General features: G+C 47.6%; 2 protein-coding genes across 9 annotated transcripts in view; one reads left to right on the top strand and one right to left on the bottom strand.

Annotated features, from left to right (window-relative positions):
- Nucleotides 1-14,061, top strand: part of LOC121300367 (leucine-rich repeat-containing G-protein coupled receptor 6-like) — a 51,362-nt gene extending 37,301 nt beyond the window's left edge. For all 5 annotated transcript variants that reach the window (XM_041228938.1, XM_041228941.1, XM_041228940.1 and 2 more), the window contains 14 exons: nt 531-746; nt 1,011-1,082; nt 3,798-3,866; nt 4,268-4,339; nt 4,778-4,849; nt 5,604-5,672; nt 6,931-7,002; nt 7,562-7,627; nt 8,165-8,236; nt 10,122-10,193; nt 10,282-10,407; nt 11,298-11,458; nt 12,131-12,211; nt 12,507-14,061. In XM_041228938.1, coding sequence (XP_041084872.1) covers nt 531-746; nt 1,011-1,082; nt 3,798-3,866; nt 4,268-4,339; nt 4,778-4,849; nt 5,604-5,672; nt 6,931-7,002; nt 7,562-7,627; nt 8,165-8,236; nt 10,122-10,193; nt 10,282-10,407; nt 11,298-11,458; nt 12,131-12,211; nt 12,507-13,738 — 2,452 coding nt within the window. In that variant the 3' untranslated portion in view covers nt 13,739-14,061. The remainder of the gene's footprint in view (nt 1-530; nt 747-1,010; nt 1,083-3,797; nt 3,867-4,267; nt 4,340-4,777; nt 4,850-5,603; nt 5,673-6,930; nt 7,003-7,561; nt 7,628-8,164; nt 8,237-10,121; nt 10,194-10,281; nt 10,408-11,297; nt 11,459-12,130; nt 12,212-12,506) is intronic.
- A 1,751-nt stretch (nt 14,062-15,812) lies between these two features.
- On the bottom strand, nt 15,813-18,628 carry LOC121299641 (ubiquitin-conjugating enzyme E2 T-like). Of its 4 annotated transcripts, none has more exons than XM_041227512.1 (7): nt 18,570-18,628; nt 18,114-18,232; nt 17,740-17,809; nt 17,514-17,619; nt 16,761-16,859; nt 16,523-16,606; nt 15,813-16,090 (listed from the first exon to the last, which is right to left on the bottom strand). In XM_041227512.1, exons 2-7 carry the CDS (start codon nt 18,220-18,222, stop codon nt 15,968-15,970), a joined length of 591 nt encoding a protein of 196 aa, XP_041083446.1. In that variant the 5' UTR covers nt 18,223-18,232; nt 18,570-18,628; the 3' UTR covers nt 15,813-15,967. The 4 variants fall into 4 exon arrangements, with proteins under 4 accessions (XP_041083446.1, XP_041083444.1, XP_041083445.1 ...); XM_041227510.1 differs by having other exon boundaries at nt 18,517-18,612; XM_041227511.1 differs by having other exon boundaries at nt 18,503-18,608.
- Between the last annotated feature and the right edge of the window lie 1,674 nt (nt 18,629-20,302).

Genomic DNA, 20,302 nt, shown 5'->3' with positions numbered 1-20,302 from the left:
TGTGTAAACTGCTTTCGTGGGATTTCTCTTTTTATCTTTCGGTCTTGCTGTTCGTGCAAGTTCAGGCTATCTTTACTTATCTTGTCTTGTGAGTAAGCGGTTTCAGTGCTAGGAGTAGAATCAAAGCAAACAGATTGCTGCAGCGTGTTACAACAAGAACCGACTAAGAGTCACAAAAAGCAGTCTTTAAAATGGATTTTCTTGCCTCTCTTCAGAACAACAACATTTTGTTTTAGTGTTGCTTTCTCCTCAAAGGGTGATCTGTGCTGCAGTGTGAAGCGCACACGGGTCATTTCCTGCATTTCAGGTTAAGAGAGAATAGCACTTTTTTTTTCATAAAGGACATTGCACCTATTAAAATTACCAAACCAAAAAAAAAAAAAAAACCCTGTAGATTTTGGGGCTTGTAAAAAGGATTAAATAGCTTCTAATATCTGAGGTGGTTGGTCCTTGGTTAAGATGCTGGTGCAGCTACCTGCTGTCCAGGAGCTCTGTGCTCACACTGCTGCTCCTCTTTGTCTCTCCTGCAGGCGTCTGGACGCTAACCTCATCTCAGAGGTGCCCGAGAAGGCTTTCGCAGGGCTGCGCTCGCTGAGGCACCTGTGGCTGGATGACAACGCCCTGTCTGAGATCCCTGTGCGCGCCCTCAATAACCTGCACACCCTGCAGGCCATGACACTGGCTCTGAACCGAATCAGCCACATCCCTGACGGAGCCTTCCGCAACCTCTCCAGCCTCGTGGTGCTGTAAGTGCTTTCAGTTCTACGCAAGGAGGGTGAACTCAGCACATGTGAACTCCACTTTATATATATATATATATATATATAGGAATAAGGGTCGTGCAACCAACACGTTTGCAACTGCAAAAAACACCACACTAGAAATATTGTACAGAACCCCACCCCACTGGTTCATTTCGAACTCCCCCCTTAGAGGTGCCCTGTCTTTGCGATGCGGTTGCCATGGCACCAGCCTGCCTGATTCCTGTTGGTTTCGTCTTCCTTCTCCAGGCATCTTCACAACAACAGGATCCGGTCACTGGGACAGAACTGCTTTGAAGGACTGCAGAGCCTGGAGACCCTGTAAGTAACCAGGGATTCAATCCAGCTTCCAGCGGGGTGAATAACTGCAGACATCCATTTACCACAATTAGACTTGCCATTCAAACCCGACACAGAAAATCTCTACCCTGCTCTGAAAGGAAAGACTCCAGTCATGATGTTTCTTTGTTTGACGCGGAAGCATCACGCACCGTTTCAACATGAAAAGGCGTTTAGTCTTGTTTTGTTTTTAAACTTTTTCACAATTCAGTGAAGCCACTTCAAATGACATTGATCAGAAAGAGTTTCAGCTCTCAATGAACAGTTTCCTGCGGTCTGCTAAGTTTATGTTGCTTCAGATTTCATTTCCAGATTTCTTTTACTGCCCTCTTACCCTTCTCATGCTGCTCTCAATCATACTGCGTGCTTCAGCTTGCAATGACTCAAACCCTGTCTCCTGTTTTCTGAGAAGCCTGTGTAAGGGCTTCATTGGAGTTCAGGACCTGCTCTTCACTTCTAGCTCCTGCCATCAATATTCGACCAGGCCATCCAAAGTGTCCTTATAGAAATAAGAGCCAGTGTTAGCGAAAGATCTGCCACGTTGGGTTAATCATCACTTTGTGTGTGTGTGTGTGTGTGTGTGTGTGTGTGTGTGTGTGTGTGCGTGTGTGTGTGTATATATATATATATATATATATATATATAATATATATATATATATTAATTATCTATATATATAGATAACGATCTTCGATATAATATTATTAGCGCACCCGTGATGGTATATATCAGATATTACACGGCACTGCGGTGCTGCTATGGTAGCGCACGCCCCTCCTCGTTTGGTAACGCTAGTCTTTGCTAGAAGGCAGTTTACGAAGTTGAGAATCTGGCAGGGAGCTCTTCCCTGGGGCAGTGGGATCAAACTGGTTTACCTTCAGATTTCTTGGGATTGGGCTCTGATAGAAGTCCGGGCCAAGTGGCTGGAAGGCAGCAGTTCATCACAACGCTGCTATTCAAACAATGATGTTGGAGCAGGAAATGAAAGCATTAATCTGCACCGCTGAATCAAAGGAACATTTCCAAACACCAGGGCAGGGACTGATTCATGTTCAGAGCAAACTGAGAGCTTCAATAGGGAGCGGAACGATCCCTGAGCGTGTGGCTGCCACTTTATTATTTACAGGTGTTTTTTTAATTATTATTCTGAAATGGCTCTTCTTTTTTTATTATTATTTCTCTCAACCAAAAGCTTTTCAGCATCGGTAGGAAGTATTTGGCAGAACGTTTCCACAGGGAAACACAACACTGCTTAATAGAAAGAGATCCATTTAATTGCTTAAAACTGATCTAAATACAGCTGACACAAGAGTAGATCATTAGACGAGGATCCTCGTGTGCTTCTGCAATGGAATAGCAGTTTGTATAGGTTCATGCCTGTTGAAATGTGAACAGCCACTGTGGTTTCAGTTTCCGTGAAGCTGAATGGAACATGTGCTCTGCTACAGATTAACAACGTCTATTACTTTATTGTCTCGTCAATAAATGGAAAAGGAGAGTGCTATCTTTGTCTTGAAATTCAGGACTACTGTGTGTTGCCATGGTGGTGCCACTGCAGATAATTCAATCAGGGGGCACGGGATGCCCTTGCTTGGACCCTCACCCGCTGCCACTGCTCCGCTAGCCCATCCCACCCACCCCCCCCGGGATCCCCGTGGCTGGGATGAAACAGGGAGAACAAGACTTTACTAGAGAGGAAGACTTATCAAACAGGTGTTTAAACAGCACGGCTTCCTGCCAAGACAGGCCCCCTCTGCTTTTCTGCCTCATTTCAAAGAGGGGTTGCCAGCTGCCACAATCCTCTTCTTGAAGATATAAACATTTACACTGTTTTGAAAGCTTACACTTATCATTGCAGGATAGGGCTTATAATTATGCAGATAATGAGGTGCATTCAGCAGTGTGTTTTGATAGTCTACTGAGGAGCCATCCTGACGACTGGGCAGGGCCTTACGTGGGAGGCCTGCTGCGAAACTAAGGACTGTTGGTTTTTTTTGTTCTGCTTGTCATTCATCTTATTTACAGCAATCTGCTCAGTGCGACAACGAGTGTTGATCCCTTTCATTTGGGGCGGGAAATTAAAGAGGGAGGCGGAATTGTCCGATTTTACAGAACAAAACAATTAAGCTTTATAAAAACATGACATAATCCCCCAGAGCTCGCCAGCATCTGATCCCCAGTCTTGACAAACGCTCTTTCTTATATAAACACATGCTTTGTTTCAGATTAATGTCCTGACCTACCAGTTTTGTTATAAAGCAATTAAAAAGTGCCTGCTTAGAAAACATGGGCTTGTGTAATACACCCCGCCCCTCCCTCCTCAAAACAAAAGCAGTATGACAGATGAAGAGCTCTTCAGAAAGCCACAGAAAGCTGCTTTAACATGTGGCACAATGCTTCACTAAAACGCTGCTCATAATGCGTTCTTACTGTGCCCTGAGTGCATATCACAAGGGTATAGCGGCACTGCCAATGCTCAGATTGTACATTGCATTGTGCCACACATTTCATAGCTGCAAAGTCAAGGGCTCTGTGATAACATATTTTTCATGTGTTGTGTTATAAATCACCCTGCATATAAAGTCATCTAATTGGTATAGAGATTCATGAGCAATCCCCTCTCTGTTTAAAATGCCTCAGTGTTTTTGTGCTCTCTGAGAGTTCACCTGTGTGTGCGTGTGTTGTGATTCCTTGCAGAGATCTGAACTACAATGATCTTCAGGAGTTTCCAGAGTCCATCAGAACCCTGGCCAAGCTTCAGGAGCTGTGAGTGCAGAGACTACCTTCCTCTAGAGGGCGTTGGGTTCGTTTGGGCAGCAATGGACTTTTGGGGCCAGTTTTGTTTCCCTAGATTTGACACGAGGGTTTCTAGCAGAGACGTTGAACATTCATCAAGCATTGTGCATTTAAAATGATGTGGAACCAAAACAAATACACAGCTGAAATATATACATACAACAAACAGCACTGTGTCCCATTGGAGGGCTTCAGCTGTCTTGGAAATGTACATTAAACACTTGCATTATACAGCATGCTCTTGTTATCATGCAGACACTGCCGAGACGAGCAGTAAACAGGCTCTTGTGATATGCACTGTGTTGTCGTACCGGAGCTTGGAGTCTGCACTGAGCGGACGGGGCTCATGGTGTTCCTGTGTTTCTCCACAGGGGGTTTCATAACAACAACATCAAAGCCATTCCTGAGAGGGCGTTTGTGGGCAATCCACTCCTGCAGACCATGTGAGTGTGTGTGGGTGTGTGAGGTGGAGTTCATAACACAGCTTTCAGCTATGGGAAGCACCCTAGCCAGGAAGCAAGCCATGGTGCCATTGCTGACCATGATATGTTCATAATCACTGATTGTGTGAGAATGGACGTTTCTCAAGGTCATGTTCTAAAGCCTCATGGTTTGACAGTTCAAATCAGAGTCTAACACAGTCTGGCAATTGCTAAAAAAACAGGGTGTGACAGGGTTAAATATCATAGCATATCCTGCACTGTGCAAGAGTATATGATCTGTAGTGTTCATTACAAATATCCATAGACTGAGAGAGGCATTTACTGCCACATTAACCAGCCAGAGCTAAGTGCTTCATCTCATTAAGCGGATTAAGACCTCCACGTGCACCAGTGAGAGCTGCAGCATGCTGGTCTGAGATTACCTCTTTGTCTTTGCAGACATTTTTATGAGAACCCCATCCAGTTTGTCGGAGGATCAGCTTTCCAGTACTTGCCAGCGCTCCACACCCTGTAAGTACCATCTCCATGCAAAGCACTGCAAACGAAACCCATATAACTGCTTGACTCTCCTGCATTTTACAAATTGTATGGAAAGAAGCAAAAGTCACAGACTTCCCCCTGATAATCACTTGTAAAGAGTCAATACATGAACAGTTGTAGGATAATACATGCTCATATGTGGCACCGACTTTTTGTTGCAAAATGTTTGGCAGAAGCTTTCTTATCCAAGACTGCACAACTTACTAGCGAAGCAGCACAACGAAACTAGATGACTCTACTGCTCTTGAGAAGTACCGACAACAGAGTCCCACCCTCAGCTTCCCGGGAATGAATTAGAGGAGACAAACAGACCCCGATCGAATCCGCGGGGGCTCCATCTTTCAATAAATGTGCAGACATCCTTTATATTTGCTGTGCTGTACCATGGAACTCTGCCAAGTGAACAGTAAAGACCAGACAAGAAGGCAAACAGCATGCTAAACGACACAGTGAAAGCATAGCATGGGTGTGGGGCTCCTGTTGCATGACTGAAGCAGTGTCCTCAGTGGTCTTTCTTGTGAGCCCGCCTGCTCTTTTCAGAGCTCACCTCACGTGTAACCTGCACGGGGTGGCTGCCAGGCACTTGCCCTATTTTAGGCTCCTCTGTTCCTGTAAACAAAGGTCTCTGGCTCTGTCTATTTACAGCATGCCAGTGGTTTGGACTGCCTCTGTTCCAACACAATAGAGAGCTTTGCACTAATGAGCTGTCCCTTCCCAATCTCAGGTCCCTGAATGGAGCCACTGAAATAAAAGCATTCCCTGACCTCAAAGGAACCACCAGTCTGGAAATTTTGTAAGTTCATTTTTTTTTTTTTTTTTAATAAAAGCCTATTCTCCACATTATAGTGTATCAGCTGGTCTAAACCCCCAGCATTCACTGCATGCTAGATAAGTGCAGGAGTTGCCAGAGAGGTCAGTGTGTGTTAAACACGCTAACCAGACCTATCCTGACTGAGATTCTGAGACAATGCAGGCTCCATAATGGCATTCAGTATATAAAGTTATTACAGAATGTGAATCTAGTGATGTTAGAAGGAACAGAGCTTTTTAAACTGTGTGGAAATAGGTTGATGCAAATGTCTGATTGTGGTGATATTTCAGAGGCCATGTGTTCTTTACTCCAGAAGCCCTGACTTTTCAGTAGAGCATCATGTTTTGGCATGAGGCTCCTTTTGCTGTGTCTGTCCCTGTGGGTTAGCCTCAGTCTGGCTGGGTGTCGTGTCTGTCCCTGTGGGTTAGTCTCAGTCGGGTTGGGTGTCGTGTCTGTCCCTGTGGGTTAGTCTCAGTCGGGCTGGGTGTCGTGTCTGTCCCTGTGGGTTAGTCTCAGTCGGGTTGGGTGTCGTGTCTGTCCCTGTGGGTTAGTCTCAGTCGGGCTGGGTGTCGTGTCTGTCCCTGTGGGTTAGTCTCAGTCTGGTTGGGTGTCGTGTCTGTCCCTGTGGGTTAGTCTCAGTCGGGTTGGGTGTCGTGTCTGTCCCTGTGGGTTAGTCTCAGTCTGGTTGGGTGTCGTGTCTGTCCCTGTGGGTTAGTCTCAGTCGGGTTGGGTGTCGTGTCTGTCCCTGTGGGTTAGTCTCAGTCTGGTTGGGTGTCGTGTCTGTCCCTGTGGGTTAGTCTCAGTCTGGTTGGGTGTCGTGTCTGTCCCTGTGGGTTAGTCTCAGTCTGGTTGGGTGTCGTGTCTGTCCCTGTGGGTTAGTCTCAGTCTGGTTGGGTGTCGTGTCTGTCCCTGTGGGTTAGTCTCAGTCTGGTTGGGTGTCGTGTCTGTCCCTGTGGGTTAGTCTCAGTCGGGTTGGGTGTCCTGTCTGTCCCTGTGGGTTAGTCTCAGTCTGGTTGGGTGTCGTGTCTGTCCCTGTGGGTTAGTCTCAGTCGGGTTGGGTGTCGTGTCTGTCCCTGTGGGTTAGTCTCAGTCGGGTTGGGTGTCCTGTCTGTCCCTGTGGGTTAGTGTCAGTCGGGCTGGGTGTCGTGTCTGTCCCTGTGGGTTGGGGTTTTCGCTTGCCTGCACTGTAATGATTGGGGGTGTCACTTGTCCTTACTGTCCTCTTGCTTGCCTCTTCCAGGACCTTGACAAGAGCTGGACTGACCTCTCTCCCGAGGAGCCTGTGTCAGCAGCTGCCTGGCCTGCGAGTTCTGTGAGTCTGTTAATATGAATGTGTAATTCAGAGAGTGGCTCTGTGCACAGGTTCTGTATTCAGGGGCAATGGCAGCACAACAGCAGCTGCAGTGGTATGATGTTGCCACTAGAAGAATGGCACCTCAGTGCAGGTATTTCACACCAGTCTGCACGATGGTAGCACCACGGCAGCCATGCAGTCTTTGTTTCCAAATACATTTTGCTCTGATGATGTATCTGCTAGGGTTTCTTTCAGGGTGATAATACACTGGGAATACACTGGTGTTCCAATAGCTTGTATAAGCACATTGTCTTTAGCGGTTAGAATAGCACAGCAGCATTAGTGAAAGCAGACTGTACTATTACCTGGCTTTGCACTGAAGAGTTGATTGAGGTTTTGTTAAGATGGCTTTTAATTGATGGAAGACTGCAGTTCCGTTCTAGCCTAGCTATACCACACGGGCCGGTCCACATGCGGTTCTGTTAATGTGATTAAACATTAACATTACGCTCTCATGGGTAAAGCTCACTAGAACTCAGACACTCTATTGATTCAGTCTGTGTTTGTGTGTTTTAAGGGAATTGTCGCATAACCAGATCAAGGAATTGCCCAGTTTCCACCGCTGTCAGCGCCTTGAGGAAATGTGAGTTGTGTTTTCTCTTTTTATTCGTGAATCCAGTACCTTGAGCAATGAGTGCCAGGCAGTGGCTCCCAGCACTCTGCAATCGAGCACGTGAACCTCCATCTGAATGCCCGCTGTCGCTCATTCCTGACTGGTGGCACATTGTACACTGACTGTTGGAGAGTGATGAGTCTGTGGGCCATTCTGGAGAACAGACTTCCCTGCACATTCCATGAAGGGATCACTCAGGAGTCCTGGCTGTCAAACCCCTATTGGCAGTCTCATGGCAGATGTTTCCATTTGTTTTTAAGCATTCAATTAATCTTCAGCAGGGCCAAAACAAAAACGCTCTCAGCTCTAATCCCAAAGGCATCCAGCATACACGTGTGCCAATAAAACCAGGCTCTTTTATCTTCACTGCTCGCGTGACATCTGATCCAGATGGCCTCCGTCCGTCAGCTCCTGCCACTGTGTCCCCTTGCCTGTGCAATTGATGTGTATTTGTAATGACATGTCTTCCAGTCCTGGGTCTAACTGTCTCTGTCTGCTTCGTTTCAGAGGCCTCCAGCACAACCAGATCAGGGAGATCAGAGCCACCACCTTCCAGCAGCTTGCAGCCCTGCGATCACTGTGAGAGCACAGCCCTCCTTATCCTGCAGGGCTACAAACACTGTCACAGCCCAAATAAAACAGCAGCTTGCAGCCCTGCGATCACAGTGAGAGCACAGCCCTCCTTATCCTGCAGTGCTGCAAACACTGTCACAGCCCAAATAAAACAGCAGCTTGCAGCCCTGCGATCACAGTGAGAGCACAGCCCTCCTTATCCTGCAGTGCTGCAAACACTGTCACAGCCCAAATAAAACAGCAGCTTGCAGCCCTGCGATCACAGTGAGAGCACAGCCCTCCTTATCCTGCAGTGCTGCAAACACTGTCACAGCTCAAATAAAACAGCAGCTTGCAGCCCTGCGATCACTGTGAGAGCGCAGCCCTCCTTATCCTGCAGTGCTGCAAACACTGTCACAGCCCAAATAAAACAGCAGCTTGCAGCCCTGCGATCACTGTGACAGCACAGCCCTCCTTATCCTGCAGGGCTGCAAACACTGTCACAGCTCAAATAAAACAGCAGCTTGCAGCCCTGCGATCACTGTGAGAGCACAGCCCTCCTTATCCTGCAGTGCTGCAAACACTGTCACAGCTCAAATAAAACAGCAGCTTGCAGCCCTGCGATCACTGTGAGAGCACAGCCCTCCTTATCCTGCAGTGCTGCAAACACTGTCACAGCTCAAATAAAACAGCAGCTTGCAGCCCTGCGATCACAATGAGAGCACAGCCCTCCTTATCCTGCAGTGCTGCAAACACTGTCACAGCCCAAATAAAACAGCAGCTTGCAGCCCTGCGATCACAGTGAGAGCACAGCCCTCCTTATCCTGCAGTGCTGCAAACACTGTCACAGCCCAAATAAAACAGCAGCTTGCAGCCCTGCGATCACTGTGAGAGCACAGCCCTCCTTATCCTGCAGTGCTGCAAACACTGTCACAGCCCAAATAAAACAGCAGCTTGCAGCCCTGCGATCACAGTGAGAGCACAGCCCTCCTTATCCTGCAGTGCTGCAAACACTGTCACAGCTCAAATAAAACAGCAGCTTGCAGCCCTGCGATCACAGTGAGAGCACAGCCCTCCTTATCCTGCAGTGCTGCAAACACTGTCACAGCTCAAATAAAACAGCAGCTTGCAGCCCTGCGATCACAGTGAGAGCACAGCCCTCCTTATCCTGCAGGGCTGCAAACACTGTCACAGCCCAAATAAAACAGCAGCTTGCAGCCCTGCGATCACAATGAGAGCACAGCCCTCCTTATCCTGCAGGGCTGCAAACACTGTCACAGCTCAAATAAAACAGCAGCTTGCAGCCCTGCGATCACTGTGAGAGCACAGCCCTCCTTATCCTGCAGTGCTGCAAACACTGTCACAGCACAGCCCTCAAATAAAACAGCAGCTTGCAGCCCTGCGATCACTGTGAGAGCACAGCCCTCCTTATCCTGCAGTGCTGCAAACACTGTCACAGCCCAAATAAAACAGCAGCTTGCAGCCCTGCGATCACAGTGAGAGCACAGCCCTCCTTATCCTGCAGGGCTGCAAACACTGTCACAGCTCAAATAAAACAGAGCCTTTAGTTCTCTTCAGCATCATAATTCAAAATGCATCCTTCAGTCCTGTCAGTCTGTCTCTCTGTCTTTAACTCTACAGCTATGGCCAAAAGTTTAGCTTAGTTTTAGGATTGGGACATCAAAAAACAATTAAAAAAAAAACCTGTATGAACCGATATGTAGTAAAAAAACAAAACAAAATTATTAAAAAAAAAAAAAAACTACTGGAAGCCGTAATAGTAGTGCAGTATTTCATGTCAGATTTCGAAATGTGACATTTTTCAATTTTTCTCTGTTTTTTGTTGAGTATGGAAAACTACAAAAAGCAGTATGTAATGGTCAAATGATTAATTTTTTTGCCTGTATTCTAGAGACCTCAGCTGGAACCACATTGAATTCATTCACCCAGAGGCGTTCAGGTCCCTGCGCTCTCTGGTCAAACTGTAAGTATCTGCGTGTGCTGACAGTTGATAAAAGGCATGCTCTAGAAGTTGCTAACGGGAATACACTGTGGGTATTGTTCTCCTCCAGAGACCTGACTGACAACCAGCTGACCACTCTGCCCGTGGAGGGGCTCAGCGGACTGACACACCTCAAGCTGAAGGGAAACCTGGGGCTGTCCGAGCCTTTCAGAGTGGAGGACCTTCCCAAGATGAGGTGGGGCTTTGGATCAATCTCAGCGGCTGTGTAACGGAGCTGGCAGCGCTTGTTCTGAATCCAGTTTGAACCCGTAACCCACAAAGTATTAGCTGTTGAACTGCTTGTGGTATTACAGAATATCAGAGCAGGGTCACCCCTCCAACCCCCTGACCCCACACAGAGCTTTCCAAAGAAACACTTGGAAACTCCCGAGCTTTCAGCGGAGGACGGGTTCAAGAGCACATCAAGCCTTCAGCCCTTGTCAGGATTAATAGCAAGCCTTTGGTTGGTAACAAGCACGCACGTAACCAGCTTTTGGTAATCTACCGATAAAGCAACATTTTCCTAGCAGAGCGCTAGTAAATGATACAAGGTTTCTGCAGCTCTGTAAGCTGGTTTTCATTCAGTATGGGAAAGCACACTTGGAAGTACTGTTCGACTTCACTTCAGCGTAACAATTACAATCGTAAAGGTGTGTTTCACCTGCCGTGTTTGAAGTAATCTTCATTTAAATACATGGCATTTCAAAATTCACCAGCAGGTAAGCTGCAGTTTCATAACAAACTAACCACACGGTGCTTGAATTTCATAAACAGCGTAGGTAAAGCCTTGTTGACACGATGTTCCTGAGTGAATGAGCAGCACCTGTACCGGTGCCTGCCAGGTACTTGTCTCACTTGTTTGTTGCCTAGACTAGGAGTATTATGCAAGATTCTTTAAATCTGTATCAGATTCAGGCAAGCAGCGCTGTATATAGTCTTCATATCCAAACCAATCATAGACCCAAACACAGCCTGACCAAGATTGTAGACCCTGGAGAATTTCTCTCTCTCGTAATGCGTAATCGGCAGCTTTGAAGGACATGCTTGGTGTGCTAGTGCAGGATCCTCTTCCATTGATTCCCACAGGGTCCTAGAGATGCCCTATGCCTACCAGTGCTGTGCTTACGGGGCTTGTAAAACGACCTTCAAGCCAGCCAGCCAATGGGACGCAGAGGAGACAGGAAGTGAGGACGAAGACGTGCCCAAGAGGACTGTGGGCATGTTCCCGAGCCACGCTGACAGCCACTGTAAGTAGAGCGAAGCTTTGGATTCATTGAGAAACGTTCATCCAGGGCCTGTTTCTAATGACAGGCTGACAGGCCTGCTGGCGTTTTCTTTACCCATTCCTCTGTACCCTGAGTTCTGCTCCGCTCCGAGGAGACAGACTGGAGAGAGGATTAAGGAGATTGTCTCTCTGCACATCAGCCCATGTGTCTCCCATTAAAACATATTGAAATCTCTCTCCATTGGGTCTATTGGCATTCTCTTTCCACGGCTCCTGTTTTCAATCTGCAGGCAGCTCCTCTGTTTCATCGCCTTGTGTTTTTATGAGGCGACACTACAAGCGTTTTGTGAGCAAAACCAAAGCCCTGTTTACTGTCAGATACAATAGAGAACATTGAAACATTGCAAGTCAGAGATCAAGATTATAATGTACAATATGTAGCACATGTGCATTCTGGCATTACCAAAACTAGATCAGTACAGCTCACTGTTCTACCTCTCTCTCTGTGTAGCTGAACTAGCTTCAGTACCAGCTCACTGTTCCACCTCTCTCTCTGTGTAGCTGAACTAGCTTCAGTACCAGCTCACTGTTCCACCTCTCTCTCTGTGTAGCTGAACTAGCTTCAGTACCAGCTCACTGTTCCACCCAGCACTTGGTTATATACCTGAATTAACTCTCTCTTGTCCCCGGACAGATTTCCTGGATATGGACGACTTTCAGCTGGATGTTGATGATTCCAAACTGCACCCCAACGTCCAGTGCAGCCCTTCTCCAGGTGAGAAAGCACTGTCCAGAACAGCCAATGCAATCAGTCAAGCGACTGTCATTTTCAATATCAGAACAGGCAGTGCAATCAGTCAAGCGAATGTCATTTTGAATAACAGTTCTACAAATCTAATTACATTTTGTTTGTCCACAATCGCAACGCCATCTAGTGGCGAAGACTTAGGAGCTTTCTGAAAATCATCAATAATTTAAAAATGCTTGCTTAAAAAGGGGTGTTCTCATGTGTGTGTCTCCCTCCTGATGGCTCACTGATGCACTCGCGCCTCTCTCTTACTCATTTACAGGTCCCTTCAAGCCATGTGACTACCTTTTCGATAGCTGGGTGATTCGACTGGGCGTGTGGGCGATCGCACTGGTCTCCCTGATCTGCAACAGCCTCCTGATCATGACGGTCTTCGCCTCCCCAGGCTACCTGTCTCCTGTCAAGTTCGTCATCGGCTCCATTGGGGGCGCCAACCTGCTGACGGGCCTGTGCACAGGGACACTGGCGCTGGTGGATGCCCTGACCTTCGGAGAGTTCTCCCGACACGGCGCTCGCTGGGAGAGCGGGCCAGGCTGCCAGGCTGGGGGCTTCCTCTCCGTCTTTGCCTCCGAGGCCTCTATCCTCTTCCTCACGCTGGCTGCGGTGCAGTGCAGCATCTCGGTCTCCTGCGTCCGGGCCTACGGGAAGTCCCCCTCCTTCAGCAGCGTCAAGGCAGCCGCCCTCTGCTGTGTGGGCCTCTCTCTGGCTGTGGCTGCCCTCCCACTCTTCTCGGTGGGGGAATATGGGTCCTCCCCTCTCTGCCTCCCCTCCCCGCTCCCAGAGAGCCGTCCTTCCACTCTGGGCTTCATGGTGGCTCTCATCATGATGAACACCCTATGCTTCCTGGTCATTACCGGCACCTATATCAAGCTTTACTGGGACCTCATGAAAGGAGAGTTCGACAGCATCTGGGATTGTGCGATGATCAAGCACGTGGCCTGGCTCATCTTCACCAACTGCCTCCTTTACTGCCCTGTGGCCTTCCTCACCTTCTCCTCCCTGCTCAGCCTCTTCCCCATCAGCAACGAGGTCATCAAGTCTGTCTTGCTGGTGCTTCTGCCTCTGCCAGCCTGCCTCAACCCCCTCCTGTACCTGCTCTTCAATCCCCACTTCAAGGAAGATCTCCGGCTGCTGTGCAGGAGACCTGAGCCCACACAGGAGGAATCTACAGACTCCTTCGCATCGGAGGAGACCGAGAAGAGCTCCTACGACTCCACCCAAGCGCTGGTGACCTTCTCCGAAGTGAAGCTGGTCTTTGAGGGGGCAGTTCTCCCCAGGCTGGAGTCCTTCGGGTGCCCCCAAGCTGCCTCGGTAACCTTCGTCCCCCGTCAGCAACCAGACCTTTGTTGGCAAGAGGGTGACACTTCTACAGCCCCACACCCCTGCCTCACCGACGAGGAACTCCTGATCGCTTCCCAAAGTGACGACCTGCCAAGCAGTGGTTACTCCATCCAGTTCTATCGACCCCCCCCGGCCTCCTCATCCCATTTATAAACTTTAAAACGAACACTGAAACGGAGGAAAAAACGTCCCCTATCACGGGATCTGTTCTGCGTCTTAGAAATGGGTTAGATATCTGAAGTGCAGTTCCCACGGTCCTGCTTGACAGATTTGGTTCACAAGTCCCAGAATCCTCCAAGATCTACTCCCACCGTTCACAACAATGGGTTTGGACTACATTTCCCATAGTTTGACTGGTCTCTGGACTACAACTCCCATATTCCACAATGAAGACTGTAAATCGCTCTTCTATAGCGAAGCGACTGTTCAAAAAAGCTGAATTGATTGGAAACAGGCATGAACCTCATTTAATTTGATGCATGGTATATATATATATATATATATATATATATATATATATATATATATATATATATATATATATATATATATATATATATATATATGCATTCCCTGAAATGCTGCAGGAGTAACTTGTCAACACGTTTGTCTAGATTATACATTGGATTTGTTGCTGGTGAAGTCTGAAAGTTAAAAACAATGGGCTATACTCCCAATCTGATGATTTATTCGACCGTTACAAATATTCCTGAAAACTGAATTTAAAAAACATATTTCCTGGCAATTCTACCTATTCATTTACCTGCTGTTACCAAAACCCCTCCCTGGCTTGTAACATTCTCAGGCGACTGCAAATCTCTTGGAAGCAATTCCACAACGAAACAACTGCTGAGGACTGCCATCTAGTGGCTGCAGACACTTACTGCCTCCTTTCACTTCATCGTTACCCAAAGCCATTTCACTGCCCAAAGAACACCTGCATTTCCTGTCTGACTGGCATAATGCAGGTGTTCTGCAAAGACTAGTTTTATTAATAACTAGCGTTATTATCAATGAAATTGCAGCTTTTTTTTATGACATCAGAACAAAAAGAGGTATTTATTTAACAGCTTCTGAGTTCAGCATTTTTTTTAAATAGCTTTTGTAAAGGTTTCTGTTGTTTTTTGAAAGTAGGCTAGCTGATGTACAGTATAACTACCTCTGATCTATATGCTATAATTCAAGTACCCTCCTCTTTTATAGATGGAAAAAGAACAAAAAATAAAAGCTCTTCTTGTACAAAATATATTAGGAAAAATATTTTGGATGTATATATTTTCAGTACTTTTGTAAACGTTTCACTTTAAAAAAAATAATAAATTCAATACGAAATGATTAGTTTCATATAAAAGACATGGGTTTGACTATTTTTGTTTCCCGTAATGGGATGGGTGGAAAGGCTCAGAGTCCCAGAGCACTTTCAGGAGACCTGCACATCAACACAGTTTCAGTGGCAGGGGAGCAGCGTGACCACACAGACGGACTGACACAGAGACAGACAGACCGCTCAGTTGAACCAGTCCACAGGTTGCGGTTCTCTTGAGGTCGGTTCTAGCAGCTAGAAGGCATATGAAAGTGGTTAAGAGGCCCTCGCATGTGTGTTTAATTGCAGCTCCACCACACTGTCGTGTACATTAATCACTGGCTTATTCAGAAGACAGTGCGGAACGTTCCTCTCGTCAGGAGACGGCTGGAGCTGGAGGGAGCAGGCTGGCTGCAAACAGCAGCTTCGGAGCTCGACTCCCAGGCTCCTCCTGGCTTCTTACCTCCTACCTGGACTCGTACAAACCCTATACAATAGGAACACTTCCGATTTCTATTAAATACTGTTAAAAAAAAAAAATCTGTGACAACTATCTATGCAAAGACTAACCCATCTTAAGCATGGCACAGCTTCTTCTCAGCTCCTTCATGGTTCAAAACACTACTAACTACATTAAGTATTGGATGAAAAAACAAACATGACTGCCACAATGTATGCAATAATAATAAAAACAGGGATTTTAAAACACAGAACTTGGAAAATCGGAAAGTCTACAGATTGTGATGAGCAATGAAGAAGCGTGCATGGAATGGCCCGATGCAATGGTACCATCAGGATCCTACATTCCCTTAACTGGAAACCAGTTATTATTCATGAACACTTTATAAACCAGGTGGAAGAGTTTTGAAAACCAGCCACACAGTGATCGAGGAAACACACACGCAACAAACAGTCCAGAAAGTGTTTTACAAAACTCAAACTAATAGTTTTATTCTTCCAAACATAACTGTGGTAAAGCAAATTTAACAAACACACAAACATTGTAACACAAAGAAACAGCAATGCAGCAGAGCGCCTGAAGAGATGAGAGGTTAATATACAGAGGATCATCCTCCTGTTCAGACGCATGTCTTCTTCACCTCCTCCTCCTCCCCCGTATCGAGAGCCCCTCTCTTCCGGGGCCCCACCAGGCCCTTGGACAGCTCATCTTCACGGGGGCCCTTGTCAAGCTCACTCAAGTCCTACAGGAGTGGAAGCCCTTCATTTACACACAGCTGTATCTCTCTCTCTCTCTCTCTCTCTCTCTCTCTCTCTCTCTCTCTCTCTCTCTCTCACACACACACACAGATGGGGGTTTAAATGCAGAGTGCTACTGCCCTCTAGTGGCAAACAGGCAGCACGCATGCAAAAATGTTATGAAAAAGGTGTATGTGATTTTTTTATTATCATGCTTTATGAGATTTTCAATGACTCTGAATCTTTTAAACAGGAAAATGGGATACCTTTCTGCTCACCTGTGCTGCGGCACAGCATTCGAATTCTGCTGCCAGTGCTTGAAATCCAACACATTGTATTAACTATAACTGCCTGTGCAATACAACAGCCCCGCGCGTCTGGAAGGACTGGCGCAGTGTGTTCCAGTGATCGGACACAGTGCTGCAGGTCCTGCTCACCTGCTTCCTCTGGATCGCATGCTTTTCGGTCCACTGCCTCGCCTTCTCCAGGTAGACCGGCTTGTTGTATTTGTATTCAGAGGACTGCAGATCACAGGAGAAATTCAAAAACTGAAAAACAATTCTCATCCGAGTTGCTTCATGTTGGTTCTTTGTGAATCTGGGTGCAGTTTCAGTTTAATGCAGCTGGAGGGCCTGCATCACATGGAGCAATGCTCTGGCTTTGCAGGATACTCACAATATCTGCCATCAGGGGGTCGTCTGGATTAGGCTCTGCCATCAGCAGCTGGATTGAGGTCAGAACAGTGGAGATGTTGAGAGAGGGCCTCCACGCTCCCTGCACCAAACAAAAACACAGTGTTTACCAGGGATACCCTTCAACACGCATTCACACAACGAGGCCTGCTCTCTCTGCCATTCACTCGCAGCGTACAGACACAACGAGGCCTGCTCTCTCTGCCATTCACTCGCAGCGTACAGACACAACGAGGCCTGCTCTCTCTGCCATTCCCTCGCAGCGTACAGACACAACGAGGCCTGCTCTCTCTGCCATTCACTCGCAGCGTACAGACACAACGATCTCTGCCACACTCGCAGCGTACAGACACAACGAGGCCTGCTCTCTCTGCCATTCACTCGCAGCGTACAGACACAACGAGGCCTGCTCTCTCTGCCATTCACTCGCAGCGTACAGACACAACGAGGCCTGCTCTCTCTGCCATTCACTCGCAGTACAGTACAGCACACAACGAGGCCTGCTCTCTCTGCCATTCACTCGCAGCGTACAGACACAACGAGGCCTGCTCTCTCTGCCATTCACTCGCAGCGTACAGACACAACGAGGCCTGCTCTCTCTGCCATTCACTCGCAGCGTACAGACACAACGAGGCCTGCTCTCTGTGCCATTCACTCGCAGCGTACAGACACAACGAGGCCTGCTCTCTCTGCCATTCACTCGCAGTGTACAGCAAGCTTCACTTGTCCTCTTCACCTTTGGGGGGAGCTTCAGAGCGTCCAGACAGATTCTGCCGGCAGAGTCGATGTTGGGGTGGTAGATGGGGGTGAGGAAGCGCATTTTGGGGGGCTCAAAGGGATACCTGTGAATTGAAAACAGGCGAGTTTCAAACACCTCTTTCCTCATCAGCATTGTATTGTACTGTCGTGTTTCTACAAAAAACAAATGAAGACTAACACAGGAGCACAGGGCTCCTCCGTACCTCTCTGGGAGCACGATCTCCAGTGTGAAGAGGCCTCCTTCATAGGGAGTGCTCACCCCTCCCACTATCTCTGTGAGGAAAACAAGCACACATGAGCCAGCACCGCTACAGCAAGCACAGCCTCAGCCGCACCAAACACACGCCGTGGCTGCAGCAAGAGCGGCTCGCTGTTCTGCACCGGAACGGGCGCTCACAACACTGTCTTCAGATTGAAACGTTACAACGGGGAACCGATTCAAAACTGATTCGAGCCCAGCCAACCGCAGGTGATCCTGCGCTGCTCAAACCTCCGGCAAAGCTGCGCCACGGCAATAACTAGAGGCGATGCATTCAACCTGACGAAGCGTGGCTGGTCTGGCTGAAGCGTCACTTACGTGCCCGGAGGTCGTCGACTCGGCCGTCGTTCTGCCAGCAGGAGACCCCCGGAGCTGGCTCGGTGCTGAGAAGATGCAGCTCCCGCTTAAGCCTGGTTGATCGCTGCATACTCTCCGGACTGCATATAGAAAGAGGGAGACACCGCAATACAATGAGATCACACCGCGCTCCCCACGGGAACAGCCCGTCCATGCGCCCCTTCACTTCCACACACTGCCCGGTACCCGCCCTGCGCTGCGAGGCGTGTGAAGAGAGGAGCGGCGGGTCTACCTTAGCATGCTGGTTCTGAAATTAAAAAGCTGATGACGACTTCATAACAACCCAGTATTTTTATTTCAACTCAAACATGTCTATGGCATCTACTCTGCGGTGTTTGGAGGGTCTATACCTGTGATACGGTACCTGACAGTGAGAAACTCAGCGGCACACTTTCCGAGGTTCAAAACAATACAAACCCCAACAGAGACCGACGCGCTCCCGCCTCTGATCTGAATATTGGACCGCCTCGCCCGCAGGGAACTCCGGGATCTGTAGTCCTTTAACTGGGTTCAGGTTATAATGCAGCTCTTTGTTAAACTACACTTCCCAGATTTACTTGCAATATTATTGCCAACCAATGACAGAGACGGCAGGCTAGCGCATGCGTGGCGGTGCCAGTGAAATAAGGTGGGCGGGGCAGACCAAAACTATGGAGATGCTTAATTAAAAAAAAAAAAGTAATTCAGCGCTAAATTGATGCTGATGTCTTTACATTTAGGATCGCAGCACTAATAGTTTTACTGTAACGTGCTGTCTGATAAACAAAGGGTGTGCTGCATGTGCCAGCTAGAACCGAAGAGCAGCTCTGAACTCGCATCAACAACACGTTAAAAACACAGTGTTTGAGTCAATGAACTAACAGCAACACCAACGACATATAATAAAATAAAAATGCAATTTAAAGATGTGTATTTAATGTATAGGACGAGTGCAGCAACAAGGACAAAATAAATAAATAAATAGACTATTCTACTTGTATTCAGCCTATTGAGTGGAGTGTACACTACAGATCTGTGAACGAGGTCTTGCTGGCTCAGTCTATTGAGTGGAGTGTACACTACAGATCTGTGAACGAGGTCTTGCTGGCTCAGTCTATTGAGTGGAGTGTACACTACAGATCTGTGAACGAGGTCTTGCTGGCTCAGTCTATTGAGTGGAGTGTACACTACAGATCTGTGAACGAGGTCTTGCTGGCTCAGTCTATTGAGTGGAGTGTACACTACAGATCTGTGAACGAGGTCTTGCTGGCTCAGTCTATTGAGTGGAGTGTACACTACAGATCTGTGAACGAGGTCTTGCTGGCTCAGTCTATTGAGTGGAGTGTACACTACAGATCTGTGAACGAGGTCTTGCTGGCTCAGTCTATTGAGTGGAGTGTACACTACAGATCTGTGAACGAGGTCTTGCTGGCTCAGTCTATTGAGTGGAGTGTACACTACAGATCTGTGAACGAGGTCTTGCTGGCTCAGTCTATTGAGTGGAGTGTACACTACAGATCTGTGAACGAGGTCTTGCTGGCTCAGTCTATTGAGTGGAGTGTACACTACAGATCTGTGAACGAGGTCTTGCTGGCTCAGTCTATTGAGTGGAGTGTACACTACAGATCTGTGAACGAGGTCTTGCTGGCTCAGTCTATTGAGTGGAGTGTACACTACAGATCTGTGAACGAGGTCTTGCTGGCTCAGTCTATTGAGTGGAGTGTACACTACAGATCTGTGAACGAGGTCTTGCTGGCTCAGTCTATTGAGTGGAGTGTACACTACAGATCTGTGAACGAGGTCTTGCTGGCTCAGTCTATTGAGTGGAGTGTACACTACAGATCTGTGAACGAGGTCTTGCTGGCTCAGTCTATTGAGTGGAGTGTACACTACAGATCTGTGAACGAGGTCTTGCTGGCTCAGTCTATTGAGTGGAGTGTACACTACAGATCTGTGAACGAGGTCTTGCTGGCTCAGTCTATTGAGTGGAGTGTACACTACAGATCTGTGAACGAGGTCTTGCTGGCTCAGTCTATTGAGTGGAGTGTACACTACAGTTATTTTGCTTAATGCATTAGACAGAGGAAATAGGTCAGAGGTAAACAATTGGACAGGCTCTACTGATTTTATTGCCCAGAGGGGTTGAGTGAGGATTTCCTTTTGCCCTCTTT

Source organism: Polyodon spathula, chromosome 25 (assembly GCF_017654505.1).
Source record: "Polyodon spathula isolate WHYD16114869_AA chromosome 25, ASM1765450v1, whole genome shotgun sequence".
Lineage (NCBI taxonomy): Eukaryota > Metazoa > Chordata > Actinopteri > Acipenseriformes > Polyodontidae > Polyodon > Polyodon spathula.
The sequence above is the reverse complement of the archived record's forward strand: the minus strand, read 5'-3'. Positions and strand labels throughout refer to the sequence as shown.